Source organism: Poecilia reticulata, chromosome 5 (genome assembly GCF_904066995.2).
Source record: "Poecilia reticulata chromosome 5, P_reticulata-male-v2, whole genome shotgun sequence".
Classification (NCBI taxonomy): Eukaryota; Metazoa; Chordata; class Actinopteri; order Cyprinodontiformes; family Poeciliidae; genus Poecilia; species Poecilia reticulata.
In genome coordinates, this window is record NC_088834.1 from 21,519,340 (window position 1) to 21,535,014 (window position 15,675).

The 15,675-nt window shown below is 36.3% G+C and overlaps 1 protein-coding gene across 3 annotated transcripts in view; it reads right to left on the reverse strand.

The window, feature by feature from the left end:
- Positions 1-10,259: 10,259 nt before the first annotated feature.
- Positions 10,260-15,675, reverse strand: part of cpne5b (copine Vb) — a 134,506-nt gene continuing 129,090 nt past the window's right edge. For all 3 annotated transcript variants that reach the window (XM_008409300.3, XM_017304842.2, XM_008409302.3), the window contains one exon: positions 10,260-14,590. In XM_008409300.3, the coding sequence (XP_008407522.1) occupies positions 14,399-14,590 (192 nt within the window). In that variant the 3' untranslated portion in view covers positions 10,260-14,398. The remainder of the gene's footprint in view (positions 14,591-15,675) is intronic.

The following is a 15,675-nucleotide window of genomic DNA, read 5'->3' on the forward strand; positions in this document are numbered from 1 at the left end:
ACCATGAACACATTGTGTCATGCTACAGAATACAGACATTAAATTGATTTAGCAAGATTTTATGTGAAAAATCAATAAAGAAGAAATTGGTTTTGAAACGTGCTACAATTAAATCTCTAAAAAGTGTGCTGCTCATTTATGGTCAGTCATCTTACTCTGGCAGTCCATAAAAATCCAAATAAACTTAACAAGTTCGGAATTCAGATAATTTGTAAATTACTGCCCCCTTGGCTGTAATTTAAGCTTTGTGTAAAAAATATTTATTCTGTGATGGATCTATCACAGGTTTTTCTAAGAACATCAGTGGATAAATAGCATCCTAGAGACAACGTGACACAGGAGACGGGTCAGGGATCATTGTAGAGAGCTCAGTTTAATCATACCACTTGAAAAAAGAAAGAGTTCGTCACAACTGTATGCCATGTTGCGGTTTTGCAAAGGACTTAAGTGCAAAGATTGTGGCAGAACAAAGTCCCTCTAATAATAGCAAATAAAAAGAGGAAAACTTACAAGAAAATTGCAGGTCAATGAGTTCAGGCAGAATAACTGAAGAATCCAGCAATGAATAATGAAAATGACAGCCCTGCCTGTCATTTTCAGGCAGGGCTGAAAATGACAGAGGAACCAGATGAGCTTATCAGAGTTGATGAGGAGCAACTATAGCAGAAAACAAGAAGGGAAACTGAGGGAGACAGACTAGTTAACACAAAGGACTTGACTGAAGACTGAGAGAAACTACAAACCAAGGGGGGAAACAATAAACACCGAGGTGAATATTTTAGATGTCATATCTTTGACATCTAAAATGACGAACAAAGAGCATGTTAATCAAAAAATATCTTAACGAAACACAAATATTATTATTGTTATTACTGTTATTCTCTGCCCTAAACTTAGAAGAAGTTTATCTGGACAGGAATTTGGAAACATGTAAACAAAAAAAAGGCTACAAAGGCTACGAAAGACTTGAGACTGGAGCAGAGGTTTTGAACAGCTGGGATCAAAGTGCTCATGTGTTATTATGTATTCTTGTGGCAAGATTTGAGACAAATGATTTTTATGCTCCCCATGCTTGTTTTTTTGTGCCACTCTTAATTCATCCCAGACATTTTCGTCTCCCTTCTAACATGTTGAATGTTGTGTTAATCTTCTGTTACCTGTGACAGGATTTAACTACAATGATAAACACTAAAAGGTCCACTGAGAATCCTTGTAATTACACTAAATTTACTGACTAATTAAATTAATGTGTCATAAAGGACAAAACCATAATACTTGCTATAGCCAGTGAATGTCTGATTAAAAGACTATATTTCCCTCATGTATTACTGATCCTACAGAAATTTATGTTGTGGTCTGGAATCATTTGATCTTTCAAAACACAACACCTGTGTGTGTAAAGCACTTGATTTAATCACTAAGGATTAACTAACGACAACTGCAGCTGCATCGTCTTTAATTTGCAGTTGATAACAAAATGGCAAAGTGTTGGTCATTATGTGTGCTGATTTAATAGGTCCACAAATAGATGCTCAGCCCCCAAAAAGAAAGGTTCAACAGGTTACAATTACAACAACAAATGAATGGCTGTAAAGAATAAATACTGTTAGCTTATAAAGAGCGTATAAAAGAAAGGATAAACTGGTCTACACTAACAAAAAGGGCAGACAGATCCTCTACTTGCATATAGATAAAACCAGGTATAGTAAAAGTTGGTCTTTCTGGTCTTTCAGAAAGACCCGGCCTGATTTGGATTTGAATTTAGTAATGCTAAGAAAAACATAGCCCAGGTTCCAGTAAAAAACATATTTGGATTTTCATAGTTGAAGCTTAGCATATGAAGAAATATTGAAGCAACATTTTAAAGAGGGGTATTGTGTAAAATCGACTTTTTTGAACTTGATATCATGTTGTAGTTTTATTCCCTCATCAGAAACATACCTGAAATATTACTTTGATTCTTTTTACATACTTGAAGAATCCCTCAACATCCCATGGCAGCCATTTTGGGGTGCCTAAACGCTTGCTCTCACAAACCCCTTCACCTATTTTCATAAAGCTCCTCTTTGCAGCTGCAGTCTCCAGCTAAGCTTCCACCTCTCAGAGCACCTCCACCCCTGGTCTGCCAAGCTTATCATGAAAACTACCATTCTAGGTCCAATTCTCTAAAGGACAATGAGGATGATGCACTGAAGGCGGAGTGTAGGAAAGAGTACAAAGAGTACTAAAGAGACAAAGGCCCAATGTCAAATTTCTTTTAAGTCATGCTTGACTTAAAAGACATGCTTCAGGTGGGCGTAGTGCACATCTGTGCGATCAGCCACCCCATCTGAAGAGTTCAGTGCCAAGTCATATATCAGAGATTTTTGGCATTTTTAGAACAACTGAAGGTAAACTGCGCTATAAAATGGAAATATATGCCTTGTAAATCCAAAATACCATCTCTCTAATGTGGTATTTTCAGCATTCAAAATGTCTACCAGGGCCAGGGAGTTGAAGCTTGACCAAAGATGGTCTTCCAAATGGACAATGACACACATCACACAACCAAATTACAAAGTTACTTAGAGAAATCAAACTTAAGGTTGTCTACATGCTTTCTAAATGCTTCTAGAAAATATATGGCTAGAGCTGGAAATGTGAGTGTGATAAAATCAGTCTACAAACACGATCTTGTTAAGTCCAGAGGAATGGGACAAGAGAAGCTTGTGTCAGAAAACCCAAAATATTTGATCCAGTCCGTTCAGTTTAAAATGCATTTCTGTCAAATACTCAACAAATGAGTGCAAACTTCTGAATTTGAAATGAAAAACAAAACAAGACCAAATCTCTCAAAGAAGTTTTAATAATCCCAAATGACCAAGAAGAAAAAAAACAAAGACAAAGTTTTATCTTATTGAATAAAAAATGGTTGCATGTCTTTTTCTACAGTGTATCAGGTTTCAGCAGCATCTTAGTAAATCCAAACAAAACATCTTCAGTTTGTGGCTGAAATGTGACAAAATGTAAAAATTTTAAACTTGTACAAATACCTTTTCAAACTACTATGTTGCACCACAAATTATTGTTTTTTCCATGTTTTAATCAAGATGAATATTAAGGTTTCATCCCCATGTATATTTATGAGCTGTGGTGATTTCCCAACAGGTTGTTGCCTGTGCTTTGTGAAATTTTGCATTTCTTCACCGAGAACAAAGGCTGCAGGAGGAGGAGGAGGATTTTGAATGTGCACACAGCAGCATATTTTATAATTATAACAGCAACCTTCAGAGACGCACTGATGGATTTCCATTTTTATCTTAGGTTTGTTGCCAATATTTTCCTGGAGTCATTTTTCCGCAAACAAGCAACTAAGTTTTGTACGAGCGCAATCAGTTCCTCGTTCCTCGCTACTCTTGAGCTAATGAGATGACCCTAGGAATGTATGAACAGTATTGTTCCTTTTTGATAAAAACGCATAACTTCAAACTCGGCATTGAACTGAAGTCATATGAGTTACTCAGTGAAGGAAACCTAGAACTTTTTGGCTTCTAGGTTTCAGCTGAATATAAACAGAAACTGTGTCCTCTCTGCCACCTCCCATGTATTATCTTTTTTATGATTTGTTTGCCTGCCGAACTTGGAGCATGATTTAAGGGGAGGTGGTGTGAGAAAATAAAATCCTTTGCCCTTTTTGTTTAAGAGTAAGTGCCCTTTTCAAATGGCATATCAGAACTATTGACCTTTTATGTTGGTGAAATTTGTCTTTATTTTTTTTTTAAATGCATTTTTTTTCCTTTACATTTCCTCTACTTGTTATGCTTTTTCAATTTGTTATACGTTATTTAAATTATTGGCAATCCTTGAGGAAAATTAAAGGGGTTTGAATATCTCTGCAAAAGCAGTGACTCATTCTATTATATCTTTTAAAATTAAATTAAAAGATTTAATCTTTCTTTAAATCAAGTTCCTAGCAACTATCTGATTAATTCTCAGGCTGATTAAAGTGACCCAGTGTTTTTCACAACAACGCAGTGATTGCTTTAGTGCAAAGATATTATCTTGGGTGACTAAAACTCTCTTTCCAAATGTGGAAAGCTACAAGAGATTAGTGCAAAAGCGAAAAGCAGCACCGGCTCATCGTTGTAGCAGAAAATTAGAAAACTAAGTTTCAAAATGAAATGAGCTCCGAGAGTGTCAGAAGAATTACATGGAAATTATGAGCATATTCTCCTGTAATGCACTTAGAGAGAAACCTGCGACAACTAAGATGTTGTTTGTGATGGGGAAAGTAATGGGAGAACAAAACTATTTTGGTAATAACACAACCAGTTTTTTTTTTCCCCTGCATTTAGTGCAACAGCCAGGAGCCTGCCAGCCAAACTGAAAACATTTGGGTATGAAGAATAACACTGTGAGATTCTTTAGTGCACTCATTAAATATGCAATTTGTAAGAAAAATGGAACAAATCAAAATGCACAAAGAAATCAATTGAAACCACAGGCATTAGTGTTACCAGGTTATAACTCTAAATGGATTCTTTCTGCTTGACAGAATCTGCTGTATGGAAGTGCTGTAGTCCTTACTATGCAACCCAGTTGTCATCAATTGTTTTGAGACTGGCAAAATTGATATATAGCATAAAATCCTATAGGAAATATAAATCTATGCTGATTTTAAAACTGATAATGGTTAGATTATAGCATATGACTGCCACATAGTGCTCTGTGAAATTCCACTGATTTACCTTTTATCAAGTAAAACATTTCTTATTCTGCTTTCGGTTGTGTTTACTTCCCCCTTTCCCTTGTCACACCTGCATAAATTGAGTTGTTTTATTGTTCACTTTACAGTTTTATTCAGACATCTACTGGCAGTCACTTTGGGTTTGAATGTCACAATAATTTTGAATGAGAAGTTTTGGAAGCTAAGTTCTTCAGTGCGGAAGAACACACAATGATTTCAATGATTAAAATAATAACTGGGTTCATCAGTATGAATTCAACGTATATGTTTTCTCCAGTTTTCACAGTGTTATCTAGGAAGGCTTTGAAATGTTCATACATCCCAATAGTATTTGGTCAGCCACTCCCTTTGCAATGTGTGCCTTTTGCAAATTTCACCTCCACCACATGCTCTTTTACTTCAGCCAAAAAGCTCCTGGTATAAATCTATCTGGATATGGGACGTAACAATTATAGAAGAAATGATACTTCTTTTACATTTACTGATTTCCTGTCACAGACACATTTTGGGGGCGTAGTGCACAAGAATCGAATAACGTTGAGGTCAAGTGAATTCAAGAACATCACAGGGTTTTCAAAGAAGGCCTTAGCTGATCCCGTTAATACATAAACATGAACTTCAGGACTTTGCTTAATGTCTAAAATAGACTGAAATAAACTAATAAACATTTATCAAGCTTCATATCGAGCTCTACAATAAGATGGATTCGGAGTCTTCTGTCTCAGATCTGGCCTGACATTGATTTTGAATTAGGAAAGCAAGGAGCCAATCAGAAGTTATTGTGAGCAGTCACAAGGCAAACCTTGTTTACTTCGGGGTTTTCTGCTTATTGTCCAAATATCTGTGGTCGTAAAATGGACATCAACATAAATTCTAGCCAGTGGTTTGATCAGCAAACCCCATTTAGATGTACGGTTATCGTTAAGCTGTTGTCAAACACAATCTCTCTCAGCTGGTAAATAATTTACTTGCTCCAGATTTTTATTCATGCTTGTATGAATCACTGGGTAGAAAACAAACCTAGAAGCACAAGTGAAATTTGCTCATAAGGGAGAGAAAAAAAATGTTTACTTCAGCTGCACATCTGTGCGATCAGCCACCCCATCTGAAGAGTTCAGTGCCAAGTCATATATCAGAGATTTTTGGCGATGAGCAGATAACTTGCCTCTCTGCTCCTGAGATCACAGACTCATCTGTGTGAGAATGCAAAGACAACAGCAGCAACAGACAATGCAGAACGGCCTCTGACTGATCATGGAAAGAATGTCAACAGATGCCCACCATGGGAAGAAACAAGAGAAGGGCCAAAAGTCATTCCCAAGAATTTTGACAGAGGCACAAAGTTTTACAGATTTGACATTTTTCCAGATTTTCTTTTTCTTAAAGTCTTATTCAAAATCCAAAAATCCACACAACAAACACCAGTTTGTTAAAGTTAGACTTCTTGTTCATACATAAGCTTCAATAAGGTTTCTCTACTGATCCCATTCTTTAGTATAAGGATTGTGAGTATGGGTGTGAAGCAACCCAACACATGGACTGCATCAGAATACTTTTCTGTTCACACAAAGACTCGGGTTTATTCTCAGCACATACAGAAAACAGCATTACAGAGCTGCAGAGTGGAGCAGCTGCTGCCCCACGGCGGCAACAACGTCCTGAGTTTTGAATCATGTCCTCTCTGCTCCTTGCCACTGTCCAACATTATTACTGTTGGGTTAATTAGTCTTCCTAAAATACTGCTGGGTATAGTATGAATATATTGTCTGTGCTGTGATGGACTGGTGACTTTTTTCAGTGCAATGTAAGTTTATTTACATGGCACGTTTTGGCAACAAGACAATGCAAAGTGTAAAGTGATCCCCCTCTCAGAACATAGTGGTTTGAGATAGACAGTGATAGACCACTAAAAAGTATGAGGCGGAAAAAATAATAAGACATTAAAAAGAATAAGACAATAATTTGCAATAAATAAATAAAAATATGGTTTGCATCTATATTCAGCCTGCGTCACTAAATACTAACTTTGAGGGTCTCTCTCTTTCACTGGCAGCTTTATTAAACTGATTCGCCGCCATAGAGTCAGTCTCTGGCGGTGGGATCAGGGTGATGAGCCACACATTGTAGGCCAAGAGGTTCCATGTTGCTCCTGCGTAACGACCTGCAGCATCACTAAGTAAGTTTTATATTCCTGTTATGTCTGGTTCACATGACAAGGTAATTATACTCATTTTTAACCCAATCTTCTCCTTCCAACAGTCTTATTAATCTGTATTAAAACATCGATGTTTTGCTAAGTTTATCATCAAACATCATCATAGTATTTTCCACATAAAATGGGCTAGTATTCCTACCCCATACATATCTATTCAGTGTAATTCCTGCTGTTTTAAAGGTGAATATTGGCACATAATTCTGACACCTCCACAGTAATTTCACATTTCTTGGCTTTCTTGTGAGATGCAGATCAGATCTCCAATAAAATCCATCTTGTGACGATATTCTACTTTCTCACACTTTAAAGTTATTTGAGCTGCAGATCATCTCATTTATTACATTAATCTCGCTTAATTATTTTACTTTAGTTATGACAACTTACATCTTTGCGTTCAGTTAAATTAAAAGTTGCAAATCTTTAACCTGAAAAAGCCTTTTACTTGGACTTATCTAAAACTACTGAGTTCAATGCCAGTTCCTACGCCTGACCAAATTATTATATTATAATCATAGAGACTCGATTCATTGGGTTTATCCAATTTAGAGTGCCCTCTCAAAAGGGCACACTTTTGAGAATTAAGTGAGACTAATGTAAATAAGTCTATAACATGAACTGCAATACTATTTGAGAGTGCACTCTCAAAAAAGTGCTTTCTCAAAAAGTGTACACTTTTGAGAGTGACTAGAGCATCTCCAGCTCTTCTAATTCAAGTGGTCAATGTTTGATTCTGCACTTGAACCATCAAAAATGTACTGAAGTCTGCACTAAACAACGGAAAGTACCCTACTGGAAAGATGAGCAACTTATCCAAGATGCGGTCTGCATGACTGATTGTACATCAGTAACTTAGACGTCTTTTGGGAAATTTTGGCTTGAGGCACTTTGCACTCATCACTGTAGAAACAGTGGCTGGAGAGTGTGAAACTATATCTTTCTGAGGAAAGAAACTTGGGAGTACCATAAAATCAGTGATATACTGGAGACGAGTAAGCATTGCCTTGTCCATTTCTCAAATGACCTGCAGCTCTGGATGAAAACATGATCACTGTTTCTGAATCCTCCTTTGTGCTAATCAGCTTCTGGCTGTCATCCTTACCTTCTGTTTGCAGAGGCTCTCGTCTCTATCCTGGCAGGAAATTGGTCTCCTAACATGACAGACTCCTTGAAACAGACTGGTGTGAGACCACTGTTGGTCTTGACTCTTGTTTTAATTAGACAGCTCTGCAGCATGCTGAATGTCAAGCTGAAATCACATTTATTTATTACAAATGCTGGGCATGTAAATCAGCGGAATATTTATACATGGCATGAGCAACATTTTGGTGTGACAGTTACTTGTAATTACTATTCTTGCTTGTTTGTAAAAACTTTTTTAAAATGGAAAAAAAAAACCCAAAACATCAATGTTTGTGAGCTCTTCACAAGGACATTGTGGCAGGTGTGACCAAAAGGATCTCGGATAATAAAGACATTTACATCTCTGTACAGCATAACTTTAAAGAAAAAAATAATAATCAAACCTTTACTTGAATGCTTATTAGCGTCAGCCTGTGTAATTTATCCACACGCTGGAATGATAAGCTGTCAAATCTTTTGAAAAGAAAAAAAAAATTAAATCCAGAAGTTTTCCATTCTTTCTCCACCTTGTTATTTTCTCTTGACCTAGAAGCTAAAAATATTCCCGTGAATCTCTCTACACTCGGGTATATCAATTTCAGAAAGTAAATGACTCCCGAAAAGTGGCCAGCAAAGCCCGGGTAGGTGCCAGACCTTTCAGAAAAGAGAAGACTGGGTGCATGAAGGAGATTTCTTTTTAGAAAATAAAATGAGCAAACTGTCTATGATCATCATATTTGTCAATGCAGAAACCAAGTTATTATTTTTTAGCTGCAATGCTACTCAGGATCTCATGAGCAGCAATGGTGAACATATTGTTTCACATTTGTTTAAAAGTTTGATTTATGACAGCTGTCACTGCTGCCACCCCCACAGCAGGTTGTCACATGCATACACAGCACAAACTGAATAATTTAAGGAAGACAAACTTGCATGTTTAAACAGATGATATTTATAAGTTTCCATAAACATTTAGAGAAAAGCAAGTCATTCAGCATTCATAAATTAAATACAGTCTGAGAAGCTAATTATGTAATCTCTAAAAAAAATGTGAAGAAATGTTTACACTAATGAACAAAAAATAGAAAATCTAGCAAAGTAATTTATTGAAAAATGTTACATTTATATGTAATATTTTTAATTTTAATAAAAAAGGAAAGAAGCCTTGCTAATTTTAGCAGGTAAACGTTATTTACTTATAATCTTTGCTGTTGCAAACAGTAAAAAAAAGTGTAAATTGAAAGAGAATATAGTCTCACTCTAGAGTTAGAACACATAAAAACTTTAAAAGCATGAAAACCTGGCACCAGCCCTCCTCTCCACATGAAACATCCTTCTCAATAATATTTCAACTGGCTGGCAGATGCTAATCTGACCTCTTCCTCAATCTGTTCCTGTGTCCCGCATCTCATCCTGCAAAGATGAATTCCCCTAACCACCAATTCTGCCTCCTTCTCCGGCCTGAACGTGCTGTGCAGTCAAACTTGCGATGCCATCAACAAGCACGTTGCTTATTTTGGCGCATTTTGCAAGCTTCTTAGCCTTTTTTTCATGCAGCTTTTCTGCACCACCGCATGTGCATTTGTGCTTCATCATCCATTGCCTTCTTTCAAACTCCAGTAATCTCAAATGACAAAATCTGGTAACTTTGTTCAAAGAGGAGGGGAGGAACGGGAAGCGCCGAGGGGTTTCATCAGATTGGCCCACAGCCCTTCAAGAAAATGAACTAATGAGCTTTGGCAACATTTTTACTGCCTCTCAAGCTTATTGTTTTCTATTAATATTTGCCATAACATGTCATATAAGCCTGAAGGAAACTGAAAAGGAAAAGCTGAAAACATATATATGCCCTGATTATAGAAAATGTAAGGTACTGCAATATTAAGGAGAAAAATATAGTGATAAAATAAATTGTGCAAAGAATTATGAGGATTTTTTTTTTTAGATCAACTTTTTTCAGTGAAGTTATGAAAAGGACAGAGACAAACAATGCAATTAGACTGAAACAAATAAGTCTGCAGCAGTTTTCACAGAATGTAGCATTTTTATGACACCCAACTCACAGAGGCTTAATTAGTTGTCGCACACCCTGCCGTTCTCTCAAACAGGTAACACACTGCGAGGCTTAATTTTCTCTGCTGATTCGAAGCCATAAAACTGCGGTGCTGACAAGCGACATCAAACAAACTCTTCACCAGCTTTTATAAAAGTAGTCAGGTTTTAATAATTTTTGATTTAAGGCAATCCAATACAAAGCATTTCACAACCCACCATATTGACACTAATCATGTACAATAAAAACCCTTGAAACGTGAAGCCGAGTCATGCAGAACAGAGAACTCAATATACCTAAATAAGAAAGATATAAACAGTGGAATCAGACCAAAAGTAATGACAAACAAGTAACAAAAGGTGTTAACTGTAACATGCAAACTAGCTACAGCTCTTTTATTTTGTTCTTTATAAACACTGATGAGACAGGAGATTTTCAGGAGTCAGGCACAAGAGAGAACAAATACCTCGCAGTCCATCTTCACCGCCGCATTTGGTGCAGAAACACTTGTATTCTGGATGGACTGTGTATTTTTTTTCTCCAACAGATGAAGGCATACAAAAGAAGAATGTCATGCATTTGATAAAGATAATAACTATCAGGGCTCGAAAAGATAAAAGGATCAATGGCTTCTCATGTTCTAAAAAAATTGAACAAATATTTGTAGTACAGCAATATTTCCAAAAAAATATATAAAAACATTTACAGTTAGCATTCATTTGAGAGATTAGACGTTAATGGCTGGAGGAGATTCATGTCTGTAAAAAGTGTTTCAGTCAGACAGCATTTTAAAAGTGTGCTTTTTTGTGTGTGTTGACTGTTTGAGCCCAAGACAGTCCTTTTGCGAAGATGATTTAGATCCTAACCCTAAGAAAACGGCAAAATAACAGAAAATATATTCATTAAAAACTCAACTAGCGCAGGAACTTTTAGAGGAACTCACACTTTCCTATTAGCGATCAGAGTCTTATTCACGGTCGTGTCAAACTACTTTTGTTGCTTTAGAAAATGTGTGTGTAAGATGTTAAAAGATTTGAAGGCAAACTTTAGTTCCAGTAGGATTTATACTTAATTGACTCGACGGGCAAACCAGCTGTTGCTCTACTCCTCTGAACCTTACCCATCCATCTTAGCTGCGTATCGGGACAAGACTAAATAGGATGGAGTGACTACTGTTCAAATGATTAAGGCCTTAATAGTTTGCTACATTAAACAGTTCAGCCCGAGGCTTTTGAATTGAAATATATTCTGTTCCTTCAGTACTTTGATGTGTTTCAAAGAAAGGGGTAACCTTTTTGTTTAATGGTCCGTCAATCAGAGCCATCCGAGCTTTGACACAAACTACAAAAAGTGCTGTCATTTAATATTCATTCTTTCACTGCAACACAAAATAATTGGAAGTGCAGAATGATTGCTGTATAATAGCGAGACAAAGAACAAAAACAATGGGATTAAGCACAAAACATAATACGGCCCCAAATTAAACATTTTCCAATTATCTTGTTTTTGCTTCTTTTTTTTTTTTTGGAGAACAAATTTGCAAAAAATAAAATGTAATTAATTTACCATAGCCATAGTTACTGATGCCAAGTTTTGTCCTCTAGATTATTCCAACCTGCAGTAAAAACAGATGTAGAAATCTGATGAAAAGCTTTTGCTGAAATATCTCAGCATGGCATTGACCTACATTACTGCCTCTGAAGTCTGCATGCTGAGGAGGTTAAAAATGGAGCGTCTTGCTCTGCTGCATGTTTTCACCATCTCAATGGTTTAAAATCTTCTGCAAAATCCTCATTATAAGTTTTTTTTTTTTATGGTACCTAATAAGATGCAAACTGAAATAAAAAAAACCCATAAAAAGTGAAATAATGTTTACCCATTACTGTTATTAAATGTAATTTTCTTCTGATATTGCTTTTAAGATAATGTTTTTTTTAAGTAGTCTTAACTTTTCTTTGAATAAAATACGATTTTCTGCTCCTCTTAAGTTCAAAGTCAAATGTTAAAGGTCTATTACCAGATAGTGTAATGCTCAATGTAATGATATGTGCATACATTTTTTTTTTCTGATGGAATGACTTTTTTTTTTTAAATCTGCACCAAAAGGCTTTTACTGAATTAATGTCTATGTGAAAAAAAATAATTAGAAACTGATTTTTTTCTGAAATTAACTTTTTCGTTAACTTGTTCACTCACTGAGGATCTAATTTATTTGGTTACAGATAAGTTAGAATGAATGAATGAATGAATGAATGAATGAATGAATGAATGAATGAATGAATGAAATCCAGTTAATGACAGATTGTTATTTTTGTATAGTGTTTTTATTGATAGGTGTAGCACTATTTTAGGTCCCTGCTCACAGGAAATATCAAAGATTGTCAAAGTTTTCTGTATGAGGCATCCCTTTATAAAAAAAAAAACAACTATTATACTTATTCCCATTGATATGATTTTGTAAACGTTTTTAGTGAGTTCATTTGCATAGAAAATAAATAATGGCTTTCACTCTAAAGAGTTTGAGTACAAATGATACGTTTTTGAGCTATAATGTGATTCCCCCCCCCCTCCACTCATCACAAGTCATCGCTTGGGAAGATTTTCACTTTGTGTTTTCCTGTAATGAGCAACTTCAAAGCAATCCAGCACCACAATGTCATCCAGTATCTTACTTTGAAACTACACCTCGGTATGTTTTAGCTAATTCAAACTCTCACACACTATACTCAAGCTTATTTTAGAGAGCTGCTCTGGGCTATTGAATGTAATCCTACTCACACATATTAAAGGATTGATGGCAGAAAGGAGAACGTCTCACGACAGTAACTTTCATTTTGACTTCTTTATGGGAACTGTTTGACGTTTTCATCCAGAAGATTGGTCAGTGTAGTTTTAATATGTAGAGTTTAAAGTTTATTTGGCTCTAATCTTATTTAGTTGTGTGTGCAGCTGACTGTAAAGAATTGACAATGATTTTTTGAAATATATTTGTAAACAGTGGCATGAAATATGAATCCCACTTCAGAAACTTAACAGAAAGGATTACAGTTCCTATGTTAAAAGACATTTCTTTGTATATTATATACAGTTAGTATATTTACTAATTCTGCTAGGGTTAAAATATAACCATAACATTTATTTATATTTTTTTTGTTAAATAACTAAAAATCTCTTGAACGTCCTGAGACAGTTTGTATTAGTAGTATGCTCACTGTCGAGAAAAAAAACAAACAAAAAAAAACTATGATCAGTGTGAGAATTCAAATGATCCACTCCTGGTGGTTTTGGGCCCTAAGCAGCAGTTTATTTTTGCATAGGCCTTGGATTTGCACATGTTTGTATAAACACTTTCAATAAACGCCCTACAAACAGTGTAATAGGAGCCAGTTTTTTTTTTTTTCATACTTAATTCTCCATGCTCTGTATTAAACGGTGGAGATGGACGTCAAATATTTGACAAGGATGAACGACTTCCTCAAAATTAATGATTAGCAGCACTCCAATAGTAATATGGCCATCTGGTACAGTCATAGTAGTTGTGCTAGCTTTCATCGTCAGTCACTCAAAAATAATTGGCAGTTGCTAAAATCCATTAGGTTTGTTTTGTTCAAAATTAGATGTAAAAAATATCCATGCCATTCTAAAAAAAAAAAAAAAAAAAAGGCAAATAGATCTCATACGACATGCTCATACCAACATTTAGCATTAAAGAGAAAAGAAGGTGGTGCCGTTTTGAAAACGCTGGAGCAGTCACATCATCAGAAATCGAGATCAATCCCCAATACAAAACGTATTTGAGAAGAAGAAGGTGGCTAAAAAAAATATTACTGCATTAGGCCACACTGATGATTGACAAGAAGAGCCTGGGTCAAGTTCACATGTCCTGATACACTTAAAGAAACAAGCACAGACAGGCACAAGGTTTAAACCACAACATGACCCCCGAATCAACCTGCTGTCAAAAGTAGACGTGAAACAGTCACTGCCCGAAAGGCTTTCAGCAACAAGTCCTGAAAAATTGGGTCAGCATCTCCTGAAGAGAGCCTACAAAGAAATCTATCACGGTAGAAACAAAACCGAACAAATAGAAAAAAGGAAAAAAATAAATAAAAATACTGCTTCTGTAGTCAATGGGAGAGTACAGCACAACATTCTACACCCATTGCTTGGCCTCCTGTTCACAGCAAATTAGGTAAAACAAAATCAGGAGGTAGAGAGTTCCCACCGGACTCGGAGTGGCTGCTGCATGCTTATCTGTCCTCAGTGAAATGCAAAGAAGAGGGTCTCAGATTTGTGTGTGGTGGTGTGTGTGTCCAGGCGGAGTGTATGGCGGCGGCGCAGGGTTGGGTTTGATCCCTCTGCTCTTCATGTACGAGATAAACTGGTCAGGGATTTCTGCTAGCACATCTTTGGCGAGCCGTGCCATGCTCAGCACGTGGTTTCCTGTCCGGTCCATGTAATCCCTAAAAGGAACAAACTGGAGAACAGTGACAGAGGAGGGGGGGTAGGGGGGGAGTGAACATACAGCTTAAAAGTAACGCAAAACAAGATGTAAAATGCTTAATAAATATGAAATTCGTTCTTTCATACATGTCATATCATCACCTAGCTTTATGGTGCGTTCACATCAGCCTTGTTTGGTACGCTTTAATCAAACTCTAGTCCATTTGCCTAGGATGTCACTTCATGTGGTGTGAATGCAACCGCACCAGATGAAAATGTAACACATTTTAATGTTTTAGTCTCCAATCAAACTGACTCTTCTGGACCATCAGGTGTGAAAACCCTCTCAGACGGAAATACTTTGGATAATACTTTAAATAGAAATATTATCAAGTAAAAAAAAATGTTTTCATTCAGATAAGAATTAGAAACGCTGCCAAAAATACTGAAACATCCAAATAACAGGGACAATCCAACCAAGTCATTCAGGATTTTGTATGGGAAATACTGAATCTATGTCTGATGCTTCACTAACGCCAATGTTTGTAAAGTCAACACCTTTTAACAGGACATTCATCAATGATGACAGGATGATAATTTCTAAGAAACCCAGATTATTCAGCTTGGCAATATAATTCGAATGACCCGGAACAGAGATTAGCCTGGAAACGTGAGTCTTTAAATTGTGCGGTGGCATTGTTACGAGCACAAAGTCACAGTTCGCAGAATAGCAACAGGCACCGGAAGTCAAGTTTAGTTTCACTGCAGATGAAATGGCTTGACAGGTAAAAGACGCCTCATGTTTCCTGCAGTGGCACGCAATACAAAACATTTCCAATGCTTTGTCCCACATGTAATCTCGGAAAACAAATCTACTCCTCACGTTGCCATCTGCCATTAGTGACAAATGATGTTTTATGGTATGCGTATGCGGGTAAACATAAGTCAAAACTAAGGAACATTAGAAGCACCACTGTTGATAAATTACAACCCAAATATGTTGGTACAAGGAACACACTCATACAAAATATTCATTTATTTTAATTTGTCACTTGGCAATTAGCTCTAATGAAGATTTAAATATTCACAAGTTTTCCAAAGATCTATCTTCCGCAGTCA